Genomic DNA, 24,295 nt, shown 5'->3' on the forward strand with positions numbered 1-24,295 from the left:
TGAAAAACAGTCTTGTACACAGAGCTCTAAACAAGAGATGACATCAAAAGAATTAGACACATGTAAGAGATACTTAGGAACAGAAAAAAATCAAAACATTTTCCCACACAACCTCTGCGATTTTGCCTGATTTTGTTTAAAACATTAACCCTAGACAAAGAAAATACTAAATTATCCTCAGAATCCAGCACAACTCAAGCCATCTGAAAAACTTTGTACAAAGACAATTGTAAGGTCTTGCACCTGGGAAAACATAATCCAGGAGTGCAGCACAGGCTGGGATCTACTCCACTAGGGAGCAGCTCTGTGGAAAGGGATCTGGTGGTCCTGAGAAACAAGCAGCTGAATATGAGTGAACAGTGTGCTTCTTCAGCAAAGAAACCCAGTGGGGTGTTGGGATGTATCAACAAGGGCATCAATAGCAGAGATAAAGAAGCCATTATCCCACTCTATTCAGTGCTTGCCAGGGCAGTCCTGGAATAATGTGTTCAGTTTTGGTTCTCACTATACACAAAAGATGTGGACAGGCTGGAGAGGGTCCAGAGAATGTCCACAAAGATGAACAAAGGACTGGAAGCCTGCCATATGAGGAAAAGCTGGGTTTGTTCAGCCTTGAGGAGCAGGCTTAGGGGAGCGTTATCACCATCCAGTGTGTAAAGGGTGGCTACAAAGAAGATGGAGACTCCCTTCTGACAAGAAGTCACATGGAAAAAATGAAGGGTGATAGGTGCAAGTTACTGCTGGAGACTTTCCAATTGGGCATAAGATGAAAATTTTTCAAAATTTGAAGAATCAGCCCTTGGAATCATCTCCCAGGGAAGCAGTGGATTGCTGATATTGGACACATATAAGGTGCAGCTGGGCAGGGTCCTGGGCCATCCTGTCTAGACTGTGCCTTTGCAAAGAAAGTTTGTAGCAGATGATCCTTGAGGTACCTTCCAACCTGGTATTCCATTCCATGACTCTATGAATAGTGACCACAGTCTTATCAACAAGAAATAAACGACCAATGACACACACAAGGTCTATACCATAAATGTATTTGAAAACGTGTTTCAACATAGCTGAGTCAGTCTGAAACTAAAAGTATTTTGACAATATTCCCTGTAACAAAAAAGAAAGATGGACACCAGTAGCTAACAGGAAGGGTTGCTATATCAAGGGTTTCCAGCAGATACTAACTAAATGTTAACATAAGGCAGGCAAACAAAAAACCAAACCACCTAAGGAACAGGATACTTCTGCACTAAATAATTCATCAGCTGGGGATGTAACCTTATGTAATAATGAACACTAATTTCTGTAATGTTCTCGATACAAACAATAGGGAAAACAGCACTGGATGAACTCATAAGAAGATGATACCAAAAAAATAGCACACAGATTTCATTAGTGAAATTAATTTGTACAAATCTAGTTGGCTGTAGCCTATACACAATTGAGAAGTTTCTTTAAAACTGAAAGGATTCAAATTAAACTACACAAAAAATATAGCCCAGCTCCATTAAACTATCTGGTTTAAACTTAGGCCAGCTAAGTGAGTATTTGTAAATGCTATGTAATATGTAGAACATATATTTTTACCTCCTACTCTGGCACAAGAATTCAAATTTCAGCATAGGATGACCAGGTTTCCCAGGGAAGTGAATGCCCCTTTGTTGGAAGTGTCCAGGGTCAGTCTGAGCAACCTGATCTAGAGAAAGATGTCTCTGCCCACAGAAGGGGCTTGGACTACATGGTCTTTAAAAGGTCCCTCCAACCCACACCACTGTTATCCTATGATTCTATGAATAGAATTGAACATGAACATATGAACATTGAGAAACTTTTAAGAATCCATCAGAACAGAAAGATTCTTCTCTCAACCCAACCCAAGCTCAAGTCAAGTGCATTTTCCTCAGTCTTAGGATGGACTTCCTGTCCATATTCCCTACAGTGGTTTGTGTGTGTTTGTTTTAAAGAGTGCTTAGCTGGAACTGGATTCCCACCTCAGGCATTCCTGTTTCACACAAATGATGCCTTTACAAAGAAACCTAGTTTTTACTGAACTCCAGTAACCATTTAAGACCTTGACACTGAAACCAGGTCTTCATGACAGCACTCACCTGCAGTCAGGTGGGATCAGCAGTGGTGTGAGAGAGCAACTTAAATATTCACATCAAAGCTTTCATATACAACCATCAGATTTTCCCCTGTAACAGTGGGTGGTAGTGTACTTTCGCTATGTGAACGTGATTTCACCAAGAATTTGCAAGTTATAATTACCAACTTTCCGCAGCTCAAAAGAAGTATCAAAGCAATGTCCAGCTGCCAGGAGGAGCTCTGCATAGTTAATTAGCTGGTAACGTTGGCTCTGACTCAAATGCCTTCTTGAACCTAGAAAAATAAACATTCAAGTTTACTTTCTAAATAATGCAATCTAGTTCGGGCATCATTACAGTTTTAGGTACTTTAAGAGCTTATCTGCTGTTTACACAGCAAGAATCCATGGAAGCAAAAATATTTTACTGTTTTCCACACATTCTTTGTGGTTATTTTTAGGAGTCTGTTATGTATACATCCTCCTCCCATTTCCTTTCCCCCCACACAACAAGCACAGACCCTAGTCATCCATCCCAGTAAAGTTACAGTACCTTACAATATTTTCCTTCAGATCAAATAAAACAGAATAATACTATCAGTTTGTAAAAGACCTGTTTCACAGTTATATTTATTAATAAGCTCATTAATTTAATCTTTCATATATGAATTTTCATTGACTTGAAACCTCAGATTCTATTGTGGATCTGCTACAACAGCACACAGGGATATCAAAATGCATAAGCACAGAAGCAAGTGATACAAGAATACACCTCACATTTAGCTGTGATTTCAGCTACTCCAAATTTTATTCTTTACTGTCTTATTGACACTGTCCTTATAAATCTACTCACACAAGGAAGAACTATACTGTATTTCATTCTCCTCAAGAGGAACTGAGCAATCAAGAGAAATGTCAGAGGCATTCACCTGGCCTCAATCTTGTCTTAGAAGAAGTGGAGGTGCTTCAAACAAACACAGCACACACTATCCTCATGCTAGCAATGCAAGTAGTTGTGACAACAGCAACAGCACATCTACAATGCTTTAAACTTATCCTTCAGAATAAGAATACCTTTGGTTGCATGTATATACACACATATTAACACCTACATAGGTAGGAGGTAAAGACTACTATTGTACATGAGTTAAGGAGCACAGGAGATTCAGTCAACACAACTCACTACAGTAAAAGCAAGGGAGTTTAAAATAACTTTCTAAAGGATGAGAAAAATACAGACAAACAAATGGAATACACTACAAAAATAATTAAACAGGTTGTGAGATTAGTATATAAGGAAGGAAAGAAAAACAATCTACGCAAAACCTAAGGATTTGGCTTCTAGACCACACTTTGACATGCAAGCAAAGCTAAGGCATTTTGATCTCACCAGGCCAAAAAGATGGCTGGCTTTAAATTTGTTTGTTTGTTGTTTTTTTCTGCTCTAATGATTCATGACTTTGCATCCTTTAACATAAGCTCTGCTCTCTAAAACTGTAAGACAGGCTTCTCTTAGCCTGTATACATATATGTATACATATGTATATACATATATACATATGTCAAAAGTATACATATATAAACTTTTTATACTCCAGTTGCCCACCTCCAAAGAACTTAATCATTAGACAAGTATTTAGTCCTCTAAAAAAAAAAAGCAAGAGAAGCAGAGAGTACCAGATATTTTTCTTTCATCATCTGCAATTTCCTCTCATACTGCGAGTTACAACAAAGTGAGGAAGAAAGTACATACAAAATACTTTTGTCTCACTTAAAAAACCCCAACCAACACACACACACACACACAAACCACCATAAAAACCCCCATAAAAATCTGCCAACCAAACAGGACAACACTCTCACTAATTCTAAGTATATACATCTAAGAGAAGCCCTCGAGCTAGCATTGTCTGCTTGGAGACATAGTGATGCTGGGAACTGGACTACCTTTTTTGCCCTAGAGATCTTCCATGCTGTAATTCTCATGCAATAGGAAAAGGAGAGAGCAAATATTGACAGAAGAAGAAGAAAAAACCTTGGAAATTAGTGTTTTTGTTCCAATACAGGAGAGACTGTACTTTTGGAAAAATGTTGCAGTTGCTGACATTTGAGAAAATGTTGCAGTGCAGACACTGAATTAGGGAGGTAGCAGTGAAAAGATATGAATAAAGACTTGGTAGCTTTGGTAAGTCTGATTCACACTGTCAGTGTGAAACAAGAAAGTGACAGTTAATAATTACTCTTCCATCTGTTCTCTTGTATTTATATGAAAGATATCTTTTATTCTGCTTTCTAATTGTCAGAAAAGCACATTGTTGCTCGTTTTTTTTTTTTAATTGGAATAGACCAAAGTACCTTGACATCACTAGTTGTTGCAAAGCCAATGCTTTGGTTCTGCTGCCAAATTCTCATTATCTTGTTCAATTCACCATACTTCTCTTACATCCTCATTTCTCTAAGACTGAGATAATAACCTTTATCTCAACATAACATAGCACTTCCATGGAGGCATTGTTCCTGCACACACCTTGTGCTGTTGTGGCCTGCTGTAGCACTAGAGTAGGCCTGCTCCTTTCTAAGAGCTTTTCACTGAGTTATGAGTCAACCTTTCAGCATGTCAAGCCTGCTGCATGACTAACACTAGAAACTCAAATCAATATCCAGTATAAAGTACAAACCAAAAGCAACTGGCCCATCCGGTACAGCTTCCGGCCAAACTCCAGCTTGACTCAACAGAGATCACCTTGTTCTGTGGCAGCAGGTGCACAGAGCATTCTGTCTTGGGTCTCACTTGCCAGAGACTTCAGGGATTATTTAGGGGCTGGCTGACCAGCATCCTACCCTGTGCAGGAGCTATCAGCCTCTGTCCTTTCCTAAACTGGAATGCCTGCAATCACTTCCCATCATCAGAGCTATGATTATCATGACTGCTAAGATGCATCTATTCAAAGTGTGTTAAAATGGCTACATGAACTCACCACTGTTATAGGTATAATCATTCTTAGGTCAATTATGTTTGACAACATCAAAGTTTATCCGTTCCTAAGGCACTATGAACAAGGAGAAAGCAAGATGTACAATAGCAAAAGTAATTAGTATTTCATTTAGCCTGTAATAATGCCTAAAATTTGTATACAGAACTACAGTTTTCCTTTTTATCTTGTTCATAACATCAGCAAAATAGAGTGTGTACAAAAGACCCCTAAAAGTTTTTTATAGGCTTTGAGCCTTACAGGAAATGAAACTTTTCTTTAAACCAAAATTATGCTAGGAGGGATGACAATAATATTTCACATTCCTGTTATTTCAACATCTTTTAAAAAGTCCAGTAAAAATTGCAAAACTGTTAAGCATGACCAGAAGTCATAAACTGCATTTGTATTCTGAGGCCATAAACAGTAAACAATCTTATCTTATCTTTTACAAGAGACAGTTCTAAGCTGAAGTTTACTGAAAACAAGTGATAAATGAAAAAGGAAGAAGAAAGCTTTCCATTTTAAGCATTTACTTCAATGGGCAGCTGATGAGCACAAGACCAGAGCTAAGATGTGATATGCAGGACACATATACGCAGATTGTCTGTATCCTCATCTGAATGCAGAGGAGCAGCTCATCCTGACAGAAGTCTAGGATGACATCCCATGCCTTCATTTTTTAACCTCTTCCACATAACAGTGTTTTACCGCATGTCAAAAGCGCTTTAAAAACCAATATTCTTGTCTCTAAAATGAGGATAAGAATTTATCTATTATTGACTAGTCCATTGTGTGCTTCTTTGACTACTGATGCTACTGTAGTCCACTGCTACATGCACGTACTATACAGTGAGGCTGGGGTGATAAAACTTTTGTCAGCATAAGTTTGGAACAGTCATGTTGCTTGTGAGTTAAACCTCAGCACCTCTAAGCCTACCTAGCTAGTATCTATCAGATTCCAGACATGCAAATCAATTCATGACTGGTTACTCTCCAGCCCAGATTCCTAAAAATAATTCACTAAACAGGAGACATCATATTTGGGAAAACTGAGTAAAATACACTCTGATGAGATACCCAAATTTCGAGTCTCTGAGGCACTTCAAGAACTTTGCAGAATGAGATGTGTGAACAACATAAATCTCTCATTCTCAACAAATATGCAAGGAAGTTTAGAAGATTCAGTCTATCCCCTAAGGATGCCAAATATTTGGGAAGAAAAACTGTTTAAATATATTCTTGTTTGAGGAATATTTTACTAAAGCTAACAAAAGAACATAGACCAGGACAACAGTACTCACCAGAATGTTCCTTTGTCTCTGCTTTCTGTATCTATGAACCCAGATTCCAAAAACATGTCCTTGTAAATTCGACCAACCAGACAGTACATATCTGAAGCTACTTGGTCTTCCTGTTCTACAAGGGGAATCATAATTTCTAGAGCTTTCTGTCTGTCTCCAGGCAGATTTCGCCTGTTGAAAATAAAAGTTTTGATTAAAAAACAATAAAGTTAAGAAGAAATACTTTTTCATGACCATATTTTAATACAGACATATGACTTCATCCATGTAAAATTATTGATAGACAAAATGGACTATATTATGTATACACACTTACCCCCTACTTCTTTTTTTTTTTTTTGTCTTTTCTTTATATCACAGGAAACCTTTATAAAAGCCCCCAAACATAATTTCTCTCTCTCGTGAAGCATCAGCTAGAGCAAAGCACTGAAAATAGCACCAAAGCCTCCAGGGAAATTCTTAGAAGGATCATGTGATGCTTCCTTATAAAATGGAAAAATATGAACCTTGATTTCACATCTAGTATATGTTTAATTGTAATTCATGCTCTAAAGGAAAAAAGATTCAATCTCATGTTTGTGATTTTACTTTTTATATACATTTTGACTGTGAAGCAAAAAGCCCAAAAAGCACAAACTAGATTGAACTCCCATGATAGGGATGGTTTAGGAGTAAAGCCAATAAGGCAATATTAAAAGAAGTACTTCAGACAAATAAACCACGTAATTGCAAGCATTCGACACTTCCTGGTGAGTCATAGTTTTGATACATACATCATTCAGTATCAAAAGTTTAGAATTTTAATGTGCTTGTGTACTGAACAAACAAGTTACTCCCTTTTCAACACTTCCAAATCTTGTATCGACTATCACTAATCCAGATTAATGAATTTAATGAGAACAAAACCAGTACGGAAAATAATGTTTTGCAACATGGATTATTTACACTTAGCTGGTCTTCAGAGCCAGAGGTCCCTACTTTTATTTCTGTTTACTTTTCCATCATCAATGCCCTCACACTTTCTTGATTTAGGTCAGACTAATCCTGACTAATTGAGCTGCTCCATCCTTCCGTACTAGTGACCTGGATTAGAAGCAAGAGACACATTTTTTTCACAGCAAAGATTCAGAAGTGCAGAGTATTCCACACCTGCTTTAGCTCACAAAATATCCTCTATAGTCCCAGTTAGGAGAAAGTTAGAATTAGCCAAAGTAATTCCTTCTTGGCACACCAAAGCATGAATGTTTTCATGGCTGTCATGGCTTCTAGTTTAATGGTCAGCCTGGAGAAGAGAGGAATAGGAAAATCTCATCTGGACTCCTCTGGAGCTACTGTGTAATCTTTTGTCAGATACTCTCACAGGCAACATCTTAGAGTCACAGAAACAGTGAATTATAAGGGTATGCCTGAAAAGATGATGCTGCAGTTTTCCAGGTTTTTAGTGCCTCAATGAACTAGTCCTGTTTCCAAAGGTGACTTTGTTTCAGAAAACCATGTCCTTGAGGTCTAAACAACATGCTAAAACTCCAACACCTAGTGACCCTTGTGAAGGCTCTGTAGAAGTGGCAGATACATGCTGGATTATTTAATCTGCAAAACTTTACATATTTATGTCAAATGGGAAACAAAAAGGGCAGAATATTTATATCTTCATATACCTGGTATAAAGGCACAAAAAAGGACCTGGACATTTTATTCAGACACAAAAAAAAAAAAAAGTCAGACAGCTGTTTTTATTTTTTGTTTTCTTTTTATTTTCTTTCAAAACCAGGTTTATTTTTTCAAGTAATTACTTGCAACACGTTTTAACATCACTTTCACATAATATGCAGTTCCAAGACTCCTCGGTGAACTTGAACTACAAAATTCAAATCTGTGAGAAGCAGAACCATCTGTAGACGTTTTCTATACTTGAGAATTTCAATACCCGCTGACACCTGGTCTACTCCTCTAAAAGTCAACAGCAAAATGTTCATTGTGATAACAGCACGGGAGCAGAGAACATCTGTAATTTCTTCTGAAAAAGCTCCCCTTTTAGTATCTTGCCTAAATGCCAGTATCCTAGAAAGAAAATCTAGGCTTGGCTTTTATTTAATACATGGAAGCAGTGTATGTTGCTCCATGTATCACATTTTGTCCATGTTATCAGAGAACATGGAAATTAGTTTATCACTGTAATACAATAAAATCTTCTGATGGACTTTTGATGAAAGGTCTGGTTCTGTCTCCTAACATTACCAGAACTAAGACTAAAATGAGATGATGTCTTTGCTAGCACAAATGATGCAGCACTGTCACTCACACAGCAATGTTAAAAGTGTATTTTTCAGAAGGAAAATAGTTAGGTATTTATTTACTCTAATTTAGGTACTGAAACAAAAAATAATGCAAACCTATGGAAAGATAAATCAAACATGCTAAAGGAAAAGGAATGAAATTTGATAGTACGAGATAAAAAGAAGCTTAGATTTATCACAAAGCTCAGAGTCCCCAAAGCTGCTTCAGTCAAAATCATGGGACTGTGCATAAAGATTCCAGTAGGGAACCTCACACAGGATTACTCATGCCTTATGAAGTTTGAAGTTTTGATTTCCTGTTCCACAGAAGAAGGAAGGGTAGATTCTTACCTGTTTAGCGCAAATGCATAATGCAACCTCACATGGTGGTGGGAAGCCAAGTCAAAAGTGGGCAGTTTCTCTAAAGTTTTCACCAATTTCACAATGGAATCATAATCCTTCCAAAAAGAAAGGAATAATACAGTTTTAAGTGGCTGTACTGAGGTATGCCTATATAAACTCCTCTTCAACCTAAGCAGGTATTATTTCGTACTAAGAAGTATTTTCAGTCCATTGTAAGTTTTATGGATTTTAGTTCCTTCAGTCTCAAACTGTAAATAGCCTAGCACTAATCAGAAATGGGAATATGCACAGTATTTAGCAGGGAAGCACAATTTGGTCTCCTGTGCTGCTTCAACAAGGTTCTGTGGAAATTTTCATACATCTGTTTCATGATTAAAGTTAGCTTCAGGAGTTGAACACATATCAGTGTTCATATTGTGCAGACATTACAAAACTAACTGCATCTGAATTAAGACATCCCAAAACTTTGAAGTAGGCATGAGCCATGAAAACAAAATAAAAGACTCTTGAATACCACAGTTTTTAAAGTAGCTTACTCACTGACATATTTAAAAAACAAAAAATAAAAAATCAAACTCAAACCACTTCATAATGTTTAAGAAGTGGCAGTTGAAATTAACGAAGTAAAACATTACTATCATCATTCCAAAAGCTGAAATGCATATGAACTATTTATGTTTCCATAAGAAATGTCACAAGCTTTGGTGACAAAGAACACATTTGCCTATCAGTTATAGAATGCTACCATAGCCTTTAACTACAGGCTGTTCATCACACAGCAATGCTGAGACGGAGAAGAGTTATTATATGTCATGTACTTTTTAGGTAATGTTAGAAAACCCTTTTCTGCTACAGAAAGGCAAACAGTGAAACTACAAAACAAAATAAAAACATCAGAGAAGACACCATTTTTACTACAGTGCTTTGTCCACACAGTTTGTTAAAAAAAATCCGTGCAAAATACACTAAAAATTTCTGTGAGAATGTAATTTAATTTACTACTCTTAGTAGTGCGCAAAACTCTTACCTGAATGTCTCTGTAGGACAGCAGCAAGTTTATTACAATGTCAGCAGACAAGACTTCAACGTTATCTACTCGCTGTCGAATCCTTGCCAGCTCTGCTGCAAGCTCTTTGCCCGTGTAAAGTGTCCGGGCCTTCCTGATGTCATTCAGAATGGATTCCCGGAAATACTGGCTGGAGAGGAACAACTTTGCATCAGCAACTGGGGACAGGTCCCTTGCACTTGTTTTTCTGGCCCCACAGCTCTCCCACAATGTGTATGCAGAACACATATCGATAAAGCAGTATCAATAAAGAGATTTGGTCAAGCTAAACTATTAATTATCAGTTTGTCTGAACAGAGGCAAAAGAGCCTGAAATTTATCTTGCGAGCTGGAATATTTGCATTTTACATGAGTGTACAAGACGACAACTCACCTCGAACTGGCCTGGGCCACCTTCAAGAGCTGAATAAATCGATCCACTAGAGGTAAGCATATAGGCCCAAGCAGAGACTCAAAACCAGGCGGCATCAGCTCTGTGAGTCCCTTCACGAAGCTGCTATCACAGCAGTACACCTTGTTATGTGGAGTTATCATATAAGGAACAAATATGTAGTTCCCAGTGCACATCTGCAGGGAAACAAGGTGCAATATTTAGGGCAGTTATGGCTTGACAAGCCAAAGTATGAAACAACTGTATCTACTACCTGCAGATTTCCACCTGTAAAGTCACAGGGAGACCTGCTGCTTACTTCAGCAAGATTAAGTTTTGACTCATAAATTCAGTTTTCACGTCACATATGATATACACTTGAAATGTATGCTTTCAGATTTCTGATCTGCTTCCTGTAAAATAAGTCTTTTCAGAAGTATCAAGCTGACCTTAAAATTGTAATTGGCTCAAAAGTGAAACAATTCTCAGGGCACACCCATGTCACCCTGAAAAGGCAGATGGAATCAAAATAAGCTGACGTACAGTCTTTTCAAGGTGACAGATGATCAAAAGAGAGCAGTACAGTTAGGCTCACAGACATTGGAAACAGTAACACAATCTAGTTGCCTCACGACAGGAAAACCATAGAGAAAACTAATCCTCACACAAACTGCAAAATGACTCAAACAGTTTAGCATTCAAAAGCAAATGAAATTCTCTACTATGTAGAAAATACTCGTCAATGGGACTTAAAATCATACATAGTTCAGAATAATCACTTACAGAACACTTTAGCATTGCTAAACTGCATTGATTTTTATATATCAGTGTATGACAGATAGTTTGCAAAGAAAAAGGAAAAATTAGGTGTCTTCCGAGGAAGAGGGAGGCAAGATGTCTGCTGACTGTGGTATGTGCATGAGCACAGATTTATGTACAGAGAAAGTTGCTGAATATTTGTGGTTTAAAGAGTCTTAACTATGAGACAGAATATCAACAAAATTGGGAGGAGTTCCTCCATTCAACTCTCAGAGCTCAGACTTCATTACTGAAGTGCCCAGCAGCCCAATAACAAAAGCCTTAAGGTAGCAATTCTTGAGACTCATCATTTTGGTACCCCTAAAATACTTCCAAGGTTAATTACTTTCTGGTCAGCTGCTTCTGCTCTCCCAGAAGTCAATACAACAATGCAGGCATCACTTTAGAGATGCCCCTGCTTTGCTGAGCTCCACACATTGAGAGGGCAGTGACTGAATAGTTTTTGAATGCACAATACCAGCCATGTGACTAAAACATGCATTTTAACAGGCGTTATTAGATTTTTAAAGCGTGGAAGGATTGAGGTACTCAAGTCTGCAAAATGTATGTGTACAGATATGTCAGTAAACACGTTCGTGTACAAATCAGAGACTGGCTATGAAGAGTACAGGAATTATTTTTTAATTACACCCAACACACTATGAAATTGTAAGACCTCAATATAAAGGCAATCCCACTGCAACTTCTGAGGGGTATCAACGGACTCTGTAAAATCTAAAAATAATTGGTGTAGACATTTACATGAGGTCAATTGAGTTCAACTAACACAGAAGTTGTTTGGAGATTATTGCATACAGTGCCTCGCATAAGGGTTAGTTGTCTTCTTTTCCCAACCATTGAAAACTACTGCTGCTGAAAAGCTAGGGAGTATTTTTCTCTATGTGACTGCAGCAATTCCAAAGGAAAGTTGAGAACTGGGAAGCATATGACAATTTTCTTAACAAGTAACTAAGGAGTGGGATGCCAGAACCCCAACTGGTTGTCTGTGCAACACAAAAGTGAATGGATACTTCTATTCAAGAATATCCTAGCATGTAAGGCAATCACATGCTTTCAACAGTGAATGGATGAACTTTTTACCCTGCTAAAATCTAATGAGCCCCACAGTCAAAGGCAGAAGGAAAATTATGAATTTGCTGGAACTGGTTTCAGCAATTACAAGAGATGGGTATATAGTGACTGGCCTAAGAGCCACTATTACGCATAGGCAGACTATTCTCCAACTTTCCTTTTCTAGATAAAGGAGAAAAGGGTTGGGACGTCAAGAGTCACAAAAAAGGGTGAAGTAGCTATAGATATCTGGAGGCAAGAATTTTACTTCCTAATGTTTATTCAGTGCATTAAAAATAAATTCAAGACTGTTTGCAGGAAGACGTTCTCAGACCTCTGGCACAATGTTCCAATGCTCAGGTCTTAAATAAAAATCAACTCTGAAAAAGAATGTTCCCATCTTTTGAAATTCACAGAACCCAAGGTTCACCCTTGCAAAATTTTTAATTCTACCAGGAGGAAAACTGCTCTTCCTGCAGATGACAAGTGCTCGAGTCCATGACTGAGCATGAGCTCTTAGAAACCCATCCTGAGTGCACCGTCTGTAGGGAGTACGTATCTATTTCTGAGAAACAAGAGAGCCAGCAATATATGCATTCTTCCTGTTAGTTGAGGCGGGGAAAAGAAAAGCTGGTTATAATATAGAGCCCGGTATAGAAGACATGCAGACCCAACAGTCTTTGGAAGCAATGGACAGGGAAGAACTTAAAAGTTAAAGACAGGAGAAAACACTGTAGAAAGAAAAGAGAAAAGAATAAATCAATTTACAGTTGTTCAGAGGGCCCCCAGGGATCTCAGGGAATTGTCTCAAGGTAGAATTTCATCCTGAAATTCAGTAGCAAGCAGTGTGAGAACACAGTGGCCTTTCCCTCAGCCAGGGCATTACTTTGGTTCTTAACTTAACCTAGATAGTTATCTTTTGTGGGAGCTCTGTACCTCTGAAACCTGTCAAATTCAGCTGAAGTTCATCAGACAGACAAACAGGCAGATACAGAGCAAATGTGGATGATGAAAAACCAGTACAAGCTCTTAAGTTTCATTTCCTTAGGAAATACACTTTAAAAAAAAAAAGTAGAAAGAGCACAGATGCAATAAAGCTAAGAAACTCTGACCTCAATTTCACTTCCCTAGCTAATGAGTACAGCAGGTAGATATTTAACAGCTAAACAAAGGCAGACATGCAGTAGCTCTAGCGTCAAAAGAAAAAAAAAAGAAAATAATCAAAAGATATATATTATTTACTAAAGGTGGTGGAAGAAAGATAACAGTGATGGTGAGACTGCTTTTGTATAACAAAGTCTATAGTCCCCTCCTGTGGAGAAACATATTGTGTCACTGTCACAAACCCTAATTGCAAAGAGCCCAACTCTAACTGCATTTGGGCTGTGATTAGGGTGGGAGCCCAAGAGGACCAAGCTGTGTGGGAAGCAGTTGTGGAGCTATTCTAAATGTCAGACAACTCTCAATCATTTTCCCCAAAGCAGAGTGTGTGCTTTCCTCATTTCCAGGTGATGCAACCTGTCTCAGTAACTTATATCTTATCTTTCTCATCTTTTTTTGTCAAAGTATAATCTACACTAACTTAAGTCAGAAAGGATCAGGTGGTTTTTCTGACACACACTTCCCATCTGCTCACACATTGCTTTACATTTTGACTTAGTGCATATTACTAGACTTGGAAGTTTAAATATATTTAATTTATTCTATTAAAATCTACCCTGTAACACTCCATTCCAACTCTGATCCCACAAAATCTGGTATTTTTTCTAACCCTGACTTCACTCCATATTCTAAGTTTGTTAAGTACACAAGACAAAATTGTTTTACTTTGATCCATTCTTGTGACTCACCACATCATTTATAATGAAAGTAACAGACATGAACCTTTCAATAAAACCAGGATATTTTTGAAGGAGTAGCACCTTAAATAAAATTGTAATATTCTGTTATGTCAATACCACTTAAAAAAATGCTTTGAATACAGGGGCTTCAAAGGTGGGTGGGAATAGACCCCTCAATCAAGAAGAGGTGCTGCAAGTTCCATTTTGCAATCCTCCTTCTTTATAAAGCCCTCATTATTTAAGGTTCAAAAGCTCAAATTACACTAGTCAAAGTTACAAAGGGACTGCAGGGCACCTGAGTGGTATGTTGAAAGGCATTACTGAAAACACCCGGGGCTGGGAAGGTGTGCATACAGAGAGTTGATGACAGTTACTGTGGTTCAGACTGATGCATGAGAACTCGGGACATTAGACAGGTAATCCTGGCCTAAGCTCTCAGATCAGATGAACTACTTTTATCTGGGAAATACAAACATACATATCTTTGAAGGCCTTGGGCCACCACACTCAGTACCTGGCAACATCAGGTCATTTTCTGACAGACTGTCCATGTCAGCCCATTTCCTCCCATCAGTCAGACTAATCAGAAGGCAGAAGTGCTGGTTGGTGCCAGCTGTACACATAAACGCTTGCAATTAAGTGACAGAATCTGTAATTAATTTTTGCAAATTTTTTAATTGTTCTGTATTTTTCTAATGTCCCTTCCTCAATTACTGAAGACAAGTCTAACAATTCCAAAGTGTGAGTAATTTCAGTTAAATACAGATGTAAGATCATTCTTAATAGCTCTATAATTACAGAAATTAAGACAAGGCTGCTTCTAGTTAGACCTAGTGGTCACTGGAGCATTAACCACCTCTTTCTTTTTCAATATCCTTTCTCAGCTTCTGAGAGAAATTAATATAGCACCTATTTGTATTCAAGAGATAATAAAAATTAATAGGGTATACTTACTTAGGCATTACTTACTTAATGCTCACAGTAAGAATATAAACCAGCCCTTCTTTCAATATCCCTCTCTTCTATAGAACTCCTACTTGTGAAAAGGGCAGCTTTTTGAGACTTGAATGGGGAGACCACATCTTAGAAAGAAATATCATGAAAATAAGATAAACACTATTCTCTCCCTCAAAAATTAATCTGATGTAATACAAAAGATCTTCTTCTGAAAGTTGCACAGATTAAAAAGACATGGTGCTAAAGACAAAGGAACATTTGAGTTCTAGCCAATTAATTCTTGTATCTTGACTTTTTCTTCAAAAAGAAGGGAAAAACTCTGAAAAATCCCAGGGAGTCAGTGATGCACAGTCCTTTCAATTCCCTAAGGCTCTATACTAACACTGCTCTGCTGGGATCATTTAACAGTCAACTATCCACAAACAGGAAAACTGCCTTCAAAGACAAGTGTCAAAGAAAGCAAAGATCCCCCAAAGCAAAACCATGATACTTTAGCCATGGATGGTAGAATCTAGCAGAATCCCATCTACTTGCCAAAGCTTCAGGTCAGCATCCAATGTAACTTTAAAAAAAGGAAAAAAAATCAGCCGAAGTAATAAAAATAGTCAGTATCTTTCACAGTAGGAACAGTTCTGCCTGCTGACACTCCTCTAATTAAGAGAGCTTTTTTCTATTTCTCCCACTCGTCCTTTTGACAAATATCTGCTTTTATTTCAATTCTTCTGGTGAAATTTTTAAGGTAATTCTTTGACTGCGCATGGTCTTACGTGGAGCAGATGGCAAAATCATAAACCAAGTTATTAAATCTATTCCCTCCATCTCCCAAACACACAGTAAATCAACATGTGCTGATGTTTTAATGAATACAGACTCGGTTTTGGTTTATTTTAAATCCCACTCACATGAATGATAGCCTTACTACTGATTTGAAAAGGAACTTAAGTAAGCCTCATGCCTCAGATGAACTGAAGCACAGAGATGGGATCTACTCTATCAAATACTTCCCCTTTACTTTGAGAAGATATTCTTTCCTTATACACCCAGCAATTGCATTCTATTGCAGCCATGTTACATCCTAAATGCTTGTTAAAAATCAGCTTACAGCCTATATGGTTCTTTCATCATATTCACACAGGAAAAGAAGTTACCAACTTTTTCCTAGGAAAGCATGTGTCAAATATAGTAGTCAAGAATTCAAAAAATTAAAGAACAAGCAATAATAAATACCACAGTCATCATTTTCAACAGAATATTTACTGAAGGCTACATAGCATTTTTGCATACTTGGATATCAAAAATCAAACTGGCCACAAATCTCTGGTTGGCTGGATGAAGAGTACTAAAAATATTTACCCCTATTTCCATGGTGAAAGAAACCAACAGCTAAACATACCCTTCACTACAGTCTTTTAGCAGCAGCTATATGGAGATCCTGAGCTTGCAGATGCCTCTGGAATGCCTCATCCAGAGTCACAGAATGGGTCAGATTGGAAGATACCACAGTGGGTCATCTGCTCCAACCTCCCCACTCAAGCAAGGTCATCCTAGAGCGCATGGCATGGGATTGTGTCCAGACAGTTCTGGAATATCTCCAATCAGGGAGACTCCACAACCTCTCTGGGCAATCTGTTCTGATGCTTGGTCGCTTGCACAGTAAAGAAATTCTTCCTCCTATTCAGATGGAATTTCCTGTGTGTCAGTGTCTACCCATTGTCTCTTGCCCTAGTCCTTGGCACCACTGAGAAGAGCCTGGCTCCATCTTCTCGGCACCCACCCTTCAGACACTTAAAGACATGGATGAGGTCCCCTCTCAGTTGTCTCTTCTAGAGGCTGAATAGGCCCAGCTCCCTCAGCATTTCCTTGTAAGAGATGCTCTAGACCTTTCATTATCTTTGTTGCCCTCTGCTGGACCTGCTCCAGGAGCTGCATGTCTCTCTTGCGCTGAGGATTTCAGAACTGGTTGAGGTCTTCCACTCACATTGAAGGAGCGCTACACCGAACTGTCTCCTAAGCTACATCTTAAACAAGAGGCAGTTAGGAAAGGCTATGGAATACCAGTAAAAATTACAGTCATAGAGCCATAGAATGGTTTGGGTTGGAAGGGACCTTAAAGGTCCTCCAGTTCCAACCCCTGTGTTGTGGCCAGGGGCACTTTTCACTAGACCAGGTTGCTCAGAGCCCCATTCAACCTGGCTTTGAACCCTTCCAGGGATGGGGCATCCATAGCTTCTCTGGGAAACCTGCTCCAGTGCCCCAGCACCCTCACAGTACATCATTTCTTCCTAATACCTAACCTAAACCTACCCTCTTTGAGCTTGAAGCCATTGCCCTTTGTCCTATCACTACAGTCTCATCCCTTCAAGTGTTAGAAAAGCAAAACACTACTAAGGGTGCCCGGCCATACAACACTAACTAACCCTGTTGTTTAATCGCTAACACCTGCAAGTCAGCTGCCCAAGAGAACAATTCCCATTGCCTCCAAGGGCCCTCCTGATCAGGCCACTAGCTGCACTGCAATCTCACACCCCAGGCAGCTCCCGAGGCTATCCACTACTCCAACCTGGTGTAAGCAAGCAGCCTGAACTGAAAGGTGTGAACTGTGTCAAGGTGTAACTTACGGCAGTGGGTTGCAAACCTCATGCAGAATACATGCACATTAAACAATCAGATTCAGCACGAAGACAAATTTTTAAAAAATTGAATAGATCTGCAACTTTCCTCCAAAGGTGGTAAAATTTAAACCATGGCGAATTATGATGAAATAAAAACTGGTTAGCTAAAACTAGCAAGGTACAGTCATGAACCATAACCTTTATAGCTACATCTCATGACTGAAACTCTTTACTAGTAATTTCTAGAATGCCTCTGCTGCTTGATTGACCTCAAAAATCAGATAACAGCAAAAATTAAACTTGAGCTTTCAACCAGCAAAGTAAGTACCTCATGTTAAGGTATCACTCCCTGTAAAAATGTATGGTTTTGGTATTGCTGGAACATTTGGAAAAGGTCCAACTAAATAGATATAAAACCACATATAACAGGAAATGAGCCAATGTTATCTTGTACTGCTCTGCCCAGACAGGCTCCAGGCAGCTTATCCTAGCTATGCAACATTGTATTGACTAATACTAGGAAATACAAATATCCAGTCAGAAGAACAAAACAGTTGGCAATAGATTTTTTTTTTTAATCCCACTTCTTTTTAGGGATACAAGGTTTAGGAAAAGCAAACACAAGGCATTTCAGTTAGGCAGATATATATAGATACACACACACACACACAGAGACACTTGTTTTGGAACCTTTTTAATCTCCTGGTGCCAAGGATACCACGGTCCTGATATGGCTGATGTTTGCATGCTATTAAAAAACATGTTCTAGAACAGCAAGACAGAACTCCTTGTTTATCCATATGTGAATTTCATTTTTTTTCATAATAGTAACGTCTCATGACTGTTTTTGTTAAAGGTGGGCATCAGAGTCATGGCTTCTCAAGAACAGAACCTCTGTCGCACCCATTTACCCAAGAATCTTATAACTTATGAAGAAACATGATTTTTATGAAGCAGGTACTATATTCAATAGTTAGGCATGCACCAACGTTGTGAAAAGTCTGCTTCCAGGTAATTTGGCTGACATCATGACGAAAAAATGAGGAAAAAGGAGACAAAATCAGTTACAGAGCTGCTAAATCCATTTCACTGACTTCCCTGTTCTAATCCCAGGGAAAATACTTCCTCCCAGAAAAGATGTTATGTGGGTGTGCTTGAAAACATCTGAGACTTTCAAGGAACACATTCTTTTTCTGGCATACACTGAAACATTTCTAAAAGTGATAAATGACAGTGTCACAGTAACCTATCCAAATTTAAATGGAAAACAGAACAATCCTTTCTGAAACAGACGAAGGCCAAGTTATCATACCTCTCCTTGAGCTTTGGGGACTGTCATTTAAAAGCAGGACAAGATGACATCTTCCCTTTATTCTATTGTACCAGTCATCTCCTGCTGATTTCCTGCTAAGAGAGCTCTTCCCCCTACCCTCCCAGGATCATTACATTAGTCACACATCATTTTCCCTAGGTCCTAGGCCATCAGAACAAAAACACAGAATGTAATACATTCATTTACAAAAAAGGCCTTACTGTTCTCTTTCATTTTATGTAAAAGGCCTAACTGATCATTTCCCCCACTTTCATTAGAGACAGGCGAGAGATTTCTAGTCTAGCACATCTTTTACAGCCTTCTGTGAGTCTCTGAAAAGCACTTTTTGGTTAACAGCTATACAGAAACTCTATAGGAAAACCTCTTCGCTTTTTTGGTATTTTAACAAAAAAAAAAGTCTGCAATTTAAATTGCAACATTAGACCAAAGCTCACACTGGTTTTGAAGCCATCTTTAGAAACTCCATGCAGAGAAAAAGAAAGACTGCATCTTTTTCAGAAAGACATATTTCATAGTGGCAGAAGTAATTACTTAATCCATGAATTTCACTGTTAAATAAAGAAGTAAAATCAGGAATGCTGCAGTTTTCATGGCACTGTGGAAAATAAAACCTGGCCAATTTCTGAAATGAAATACTTATCTGCCCCTTAGAAAATTTTATTCAAATATGTGGAATTGTACAGCATGCACATAGCACCTCAGGATATCAGCACAGCACTGACTAACCTCTATGAAATTATATATTAGCAAATGTGGCTACCAGTAAGTCACAAAGAGAAGCCAAGAACAACTCAGCGTGCCAGATATATATTCTGAGATGACTGGCCCTGCTGCTCCAGACCAACCACATTGAAAAAGCAGTGCTCTCCCAGCGACAAGTCTGCCTCCTTTGAACTTGGGAGTAAAAAAGAGAAGGGAGAGTTGCAAGGTCAACCTCAGAAACCAAAGGGGTGCCAAGGTGCAGAAACCTACAGTTTAATGACTGGCAGTCAGACAGACCACCGGGATCTGCACTGCACTTGGACTAACAGGCTCCAGGACTCAACTTCTAGAAATAAATACAAACACTCCCTCTCTTTATAAATATTTTATACATATACATATATATACACATATATATACATACATATATATACACATAGATACATATATATATACATACTTTTTTTTTTCAGAGCTGTAGCCATGGGTTTCTAAAATGAGCAACAGTTTCCAAATGACTCTACTTTCTAATAGAGTTTTTTTAAAAAAACACTAAAGAACACTGTGCAGAAAAACGCAACAGGAAAAAAAAGATAATCAAAATGACAAATGCAAATGGATGTGAAATAATGACAGACAAGTAAAGGCAGCAGAGAAAATACCACTGATAGATAGAGGCAAGGTAAGAAGTGAGCCTGGTACCTAGCAACCAAGTGATCTACACAGACTTGCTGCTAGAATTTCCAGAATTCTGCATCTAACTCTGTAAAAATACAGTAGGAGAGTGCTAAATGATTCAAGTGGAAAACAGAATATAAACAACATTAAATGAAACATAAGTTTGGAATGTTTATAATTCAACTGAAATCCATACATCATACTTACATTATTCTTCTGGCAGATAATTTCCTGAAATAAAAAAGAAAAAAAAAGAAAATAATGTTGATAGCACTAGGAAAGACATCTGATCAGTATGACTTTCTAATATTGTTTGCACACATGATAAGAAAAGGTTGGTTTAGAGATGTTTTCTATGCCTGTCAAATCAACATAAATGAGATATTGTCTCAGGAGGGACAAAATTACTATGGAACCAAGTAGATACATACAACTTATATATACATAAGAGCATACATACTGTCTGCACGTGTATATACATATATACACATACATAGATGTCCCTCCATTTATAAATTTGCCTAGAGGCATGATGTCCAGAAGTTTTCTATTAATAAACACCTATTCATATTTGAAAAGTCAAATATAGTAAGTAGCATTTTGCTACCAGGAGAAGCAACCAAAAAGAATAGTAAAAGCAGTATTCATATGAGGTTTTAAAATATTCCAAAACTGCTTGAAATTCACTTGGCTCTAATAATCAGATGCAAAAACCACATCTTCACATTTTCAGTGTGGATTTTCAGAGAATTAGAAGCATACACAGATGGAAAGAGCTGATTCCTGCACACTAATCCAGGTGGTACAGTGCATGTGTAAACCACTTCTGAACAATGATCTTGCTTCCAGCAAGATTTGTCAGCCAGTTCAGATCCCAGAAATCAATAACCATAACAGATTTATCAGATAGCTATGCCTCTGCCTCTGGGACTGGTGAGCAGCTTCACCAGCACAACAGCATTAAAAACAAACACAGCGTCAAACCAAGGCACCTCATACTTTCCATGTTGCTTAAGTCAGGCTTTGATAAAACTGCTCTTCTCCCTGTTGAGAGGGCTTGCTTCACACATGACTGTTTCTAGCTTTCCAAGCGCGGGTCATAAATGTCTGGTCAAAACCCCCAGCATGGACAGGGACATCTTTGACTAGATCAGGTTGATCAAAGCCCTGCCCAGCCTGGCCTGAAGGTTCATACAGAACATTTCACCATCAAAAGCTTACTTACATTGCTTTATGCCCTGACTGAATCACATGCTGCAGTTCTGTATTTCCTTCATTTTCAGTTTTTGAATTCCCCCCTTCTATACAAGATTAAAACTGCACATGCTTTCCTGCATTGCTTCTACTCTTATCTGCTGGCTGTAACAAATACAGGAACAAACGCTGCCGCAGAAGGTGTCCCAGCATGCCGATAGCTACTTTTTTTAGGCAGTTACTAAATAGTATGGAAAGGGTCTCGCTCTTTGATGGCTTTCCTACAGACTGTCAAGAGCAGAAACACAGGCCCAGTTCAAAGCTAAAGGAAACTGAAGGGAGTCTTTCAGTCAGCAGAGTACTGGTGGCAACTGTGACATCCAAGCCTCCCTGCACAGAGCTGGGCTTCCACTGATGCCAGTGGGAATCCAGCATGTGACTCAAAGTCCAGCCTCTAAACTAGTAGCCTGGTGCCTCATCCCAAGTGATTCTTCAGTGGGAGTTGAGTATTTAGCTCTTTGCCCAGTACAGTGAAATTCTGCTCTGCTTATACTGTAGATCATTGTACTTACACAATTGAATTCAATTCCCAGATACATCTTTTATCATTAGCATTATTTTTAGGGCTTTTATCTGTATACTCTTTTGTGTGCAAAAAGAAAGGAAATAATTGGATTGCAAGTGGTCCAGTTAGCTGAGAAAATCTGAAGGGAAAAGCAGGGAGAAGACACTGAGTTAATAAGCATGTCCCTCCCAAATATAGGGCCAACCTAAAAAAAAGGGGACAGAATCAAAACCAAATAGCCTGCACTTGCCAGAAGCAGTGGAAGCAAGCCCTTCCTGAGAGGTGGTGGTGCCCAGACTGCAGTCTGACTCACCAAGCTGCTCATTGTAAATGCTGCTTCTCAGCAAAGCCTAGAAGGGAAGCGCAAGAGCATAAAACACCTCCTGAGCAAAGCCAATGCATCTGAGAGAGGGGAAGTAATTGAAAAGACTGCCATCCAAGTTGTCTATCCTTTCCCATCATGGAAGTTACTAAACCTTTCGGATAGTTGCAGTAGGAAGCAAGTATCAGGTCCTTGACTGACACAACTCACAGCTCCATAGATTATCTTAAAACACCCTCTTGCCTTAAACCAAAGTACCACACTGTGCACTGATGCATGAGTTTTGTTTTTACTGATTCCATTACACTGCTGGTAATCTCCAGCACAGCAATCTTGCAGGTACCTGATGCAAACAGCTGTAACTCAGCAAGACTTAGCAGAGGGTATCTGGAGGTCCCGTAAGTTTTGGCAGAAAACTGCTAATTTAGACAAAAGCTAAAACCCAAGGATTATTTTGCTGCCTACACACTACCACTCTCACAGGATCTTTATTACTGTAACAAACACCAGTAATTCCCTTGAATGACAAAGTCATGAATTTAGTTTCTCATCTCAGATTTGCCAAACTTCTGTTTCCATAAACAGCCACTTAACACCTAGGTATTTAACTGACTGTGATCAAGTAACTTAAATCTTTCTCTTTAGAAAACTAAACTGAGTTTTACAGCATTGCATTGTAGACAACTTTGCCAGGCCTCAGAACATTTTTGCTCTTCTGATCTGAACCACAAGTGGTATGCATATTTCTTACAGAGAGAAACTATTTCAAGTGTTAGACTAGCTGTCACTTTCCCCCCAACCCCCTTTTTCCACCCAGAGCTACCTTCAGTGACTGCAGAGACTCTGCATTTGTGTCACAGTAGAGGATAATGTTGTTAGCCATGCTGAAGCTCTCCCTGACTCCCAGGTGGTAGAACAGGGAAGGTTGACGGAAAGCGTCACTCATCTCTACAACAGCAATATCTGCAGAAAGAAATGAAAAACATTATTGTCAATGCTACACATTTCTGACAGTCAAGTACTTCTATGTCATGTTTCTTCACACAGTTTAGTCTGATAAGAAGACCTGGCTTTAAGTAGGAAATAAGAGATCTAGAGGGATTTCCCCATTTTAGCTATTATGCCTGAATTTTAAATATAGTCAGCAGGATGTGGTTTAGTTTTTTTGTATTCCACTATTACTCCTCTATTTTTTTCTTTAAGTGAGACCTTAAAACAGTAAGAAGAGATAAACCACTAATCAAGAAAAGGAAAAAATTTCATTTGCTGTCTTGAGGAATAAAATCCGCTTGGTAAATCTATACATGGTGACCGATAACCTTTGGTAAAAATAAAGGAAAAAATTACATTTGATGTGTTTTTACCCTCTGTGCAAGTTGCAACAAAAATTCATGTAAACTATGTACATCACTGCAGAACATACTGTATAGATTCTGTACTAGAACTTTGGAAGAAAACAAACTGAAAGGTAATGTTGCAGTATAAATACCATTCAGATCTATTTTGATTAATATAGAAAGATGAGAGAGAGAATGAGAAAAGGACAAGGTACAGATGCAGAGAAGCAACAAGGAAGTGAATATGTAAAGCCAAAGAAATCCCCATATAAATAAAAACTTTACTGTGCAGAGAATTCTGTTCATAATAAATTTTACCTGCAGAAATAAAATCAAGCACATGTACAAATGCTTACAGAACAAGGAATGTAGTCCACAATTTCTCTTAAACTATGTGATTCTATTGGCCAAATTCACACCAATATCAAAATATAACAAAAGGCAATTAATTATT

General features: G+C 38.4%; 1 protein-coding gene across 1 annotated transcript in view; it reads right to left on the minus strand.

Moving 5' to 3' along the window:
* MAP3K5 (mitogen-activated protein kinase kinase kinase 5) overlaps positions 1-23,493 on the minus strand; it is a 71,355-nt gene extending 47,862 nt beyond the window's left edge. The window contains 8 exon segments of the mRNA XM_008635967.2: positions 2,266-2,336; positions 2,338-2,376; positions 6,357-6,527; positions 8,984-9,090; positions 10,023-10,191; positions 10,435-10,628; positions 20,631-20,654; positions 23,328-23,493. Coding sequence (XP_008634189.1) covers positions 2,266-2,336; positions 2,338-2,376; positions 6,357-6,527; positions 8,984-9,090; positions 10,023-10,191; positions 10,435-10,628; positions 20,631-20,654; positions 23,328-23,450 — 898 coding nt within the window. The 5' untranslated portion in view covers positions 23,451-23,493.
* Positions 23,494-24,295: the final 802 nt, after the last annotated feature.

The sequence above is a fragment of the Corvus brachyrhynchos genome, unplaced genomic scaffold (genome assembly GCF_000691975.1).
Source record: "Corvus brachyrhynchos isolate BGI_N302 unplaced genomic scaffold, ASM69197v1 scaffold6, whole genome shotgun sequence".
In the NCBI taxonomy this organism is placed as follows: Eukaryota; Metazoa; Chordata; class Aves; order Passeriformes; family Corvidae; genus Corvus; species Corvus brachyrhynchos.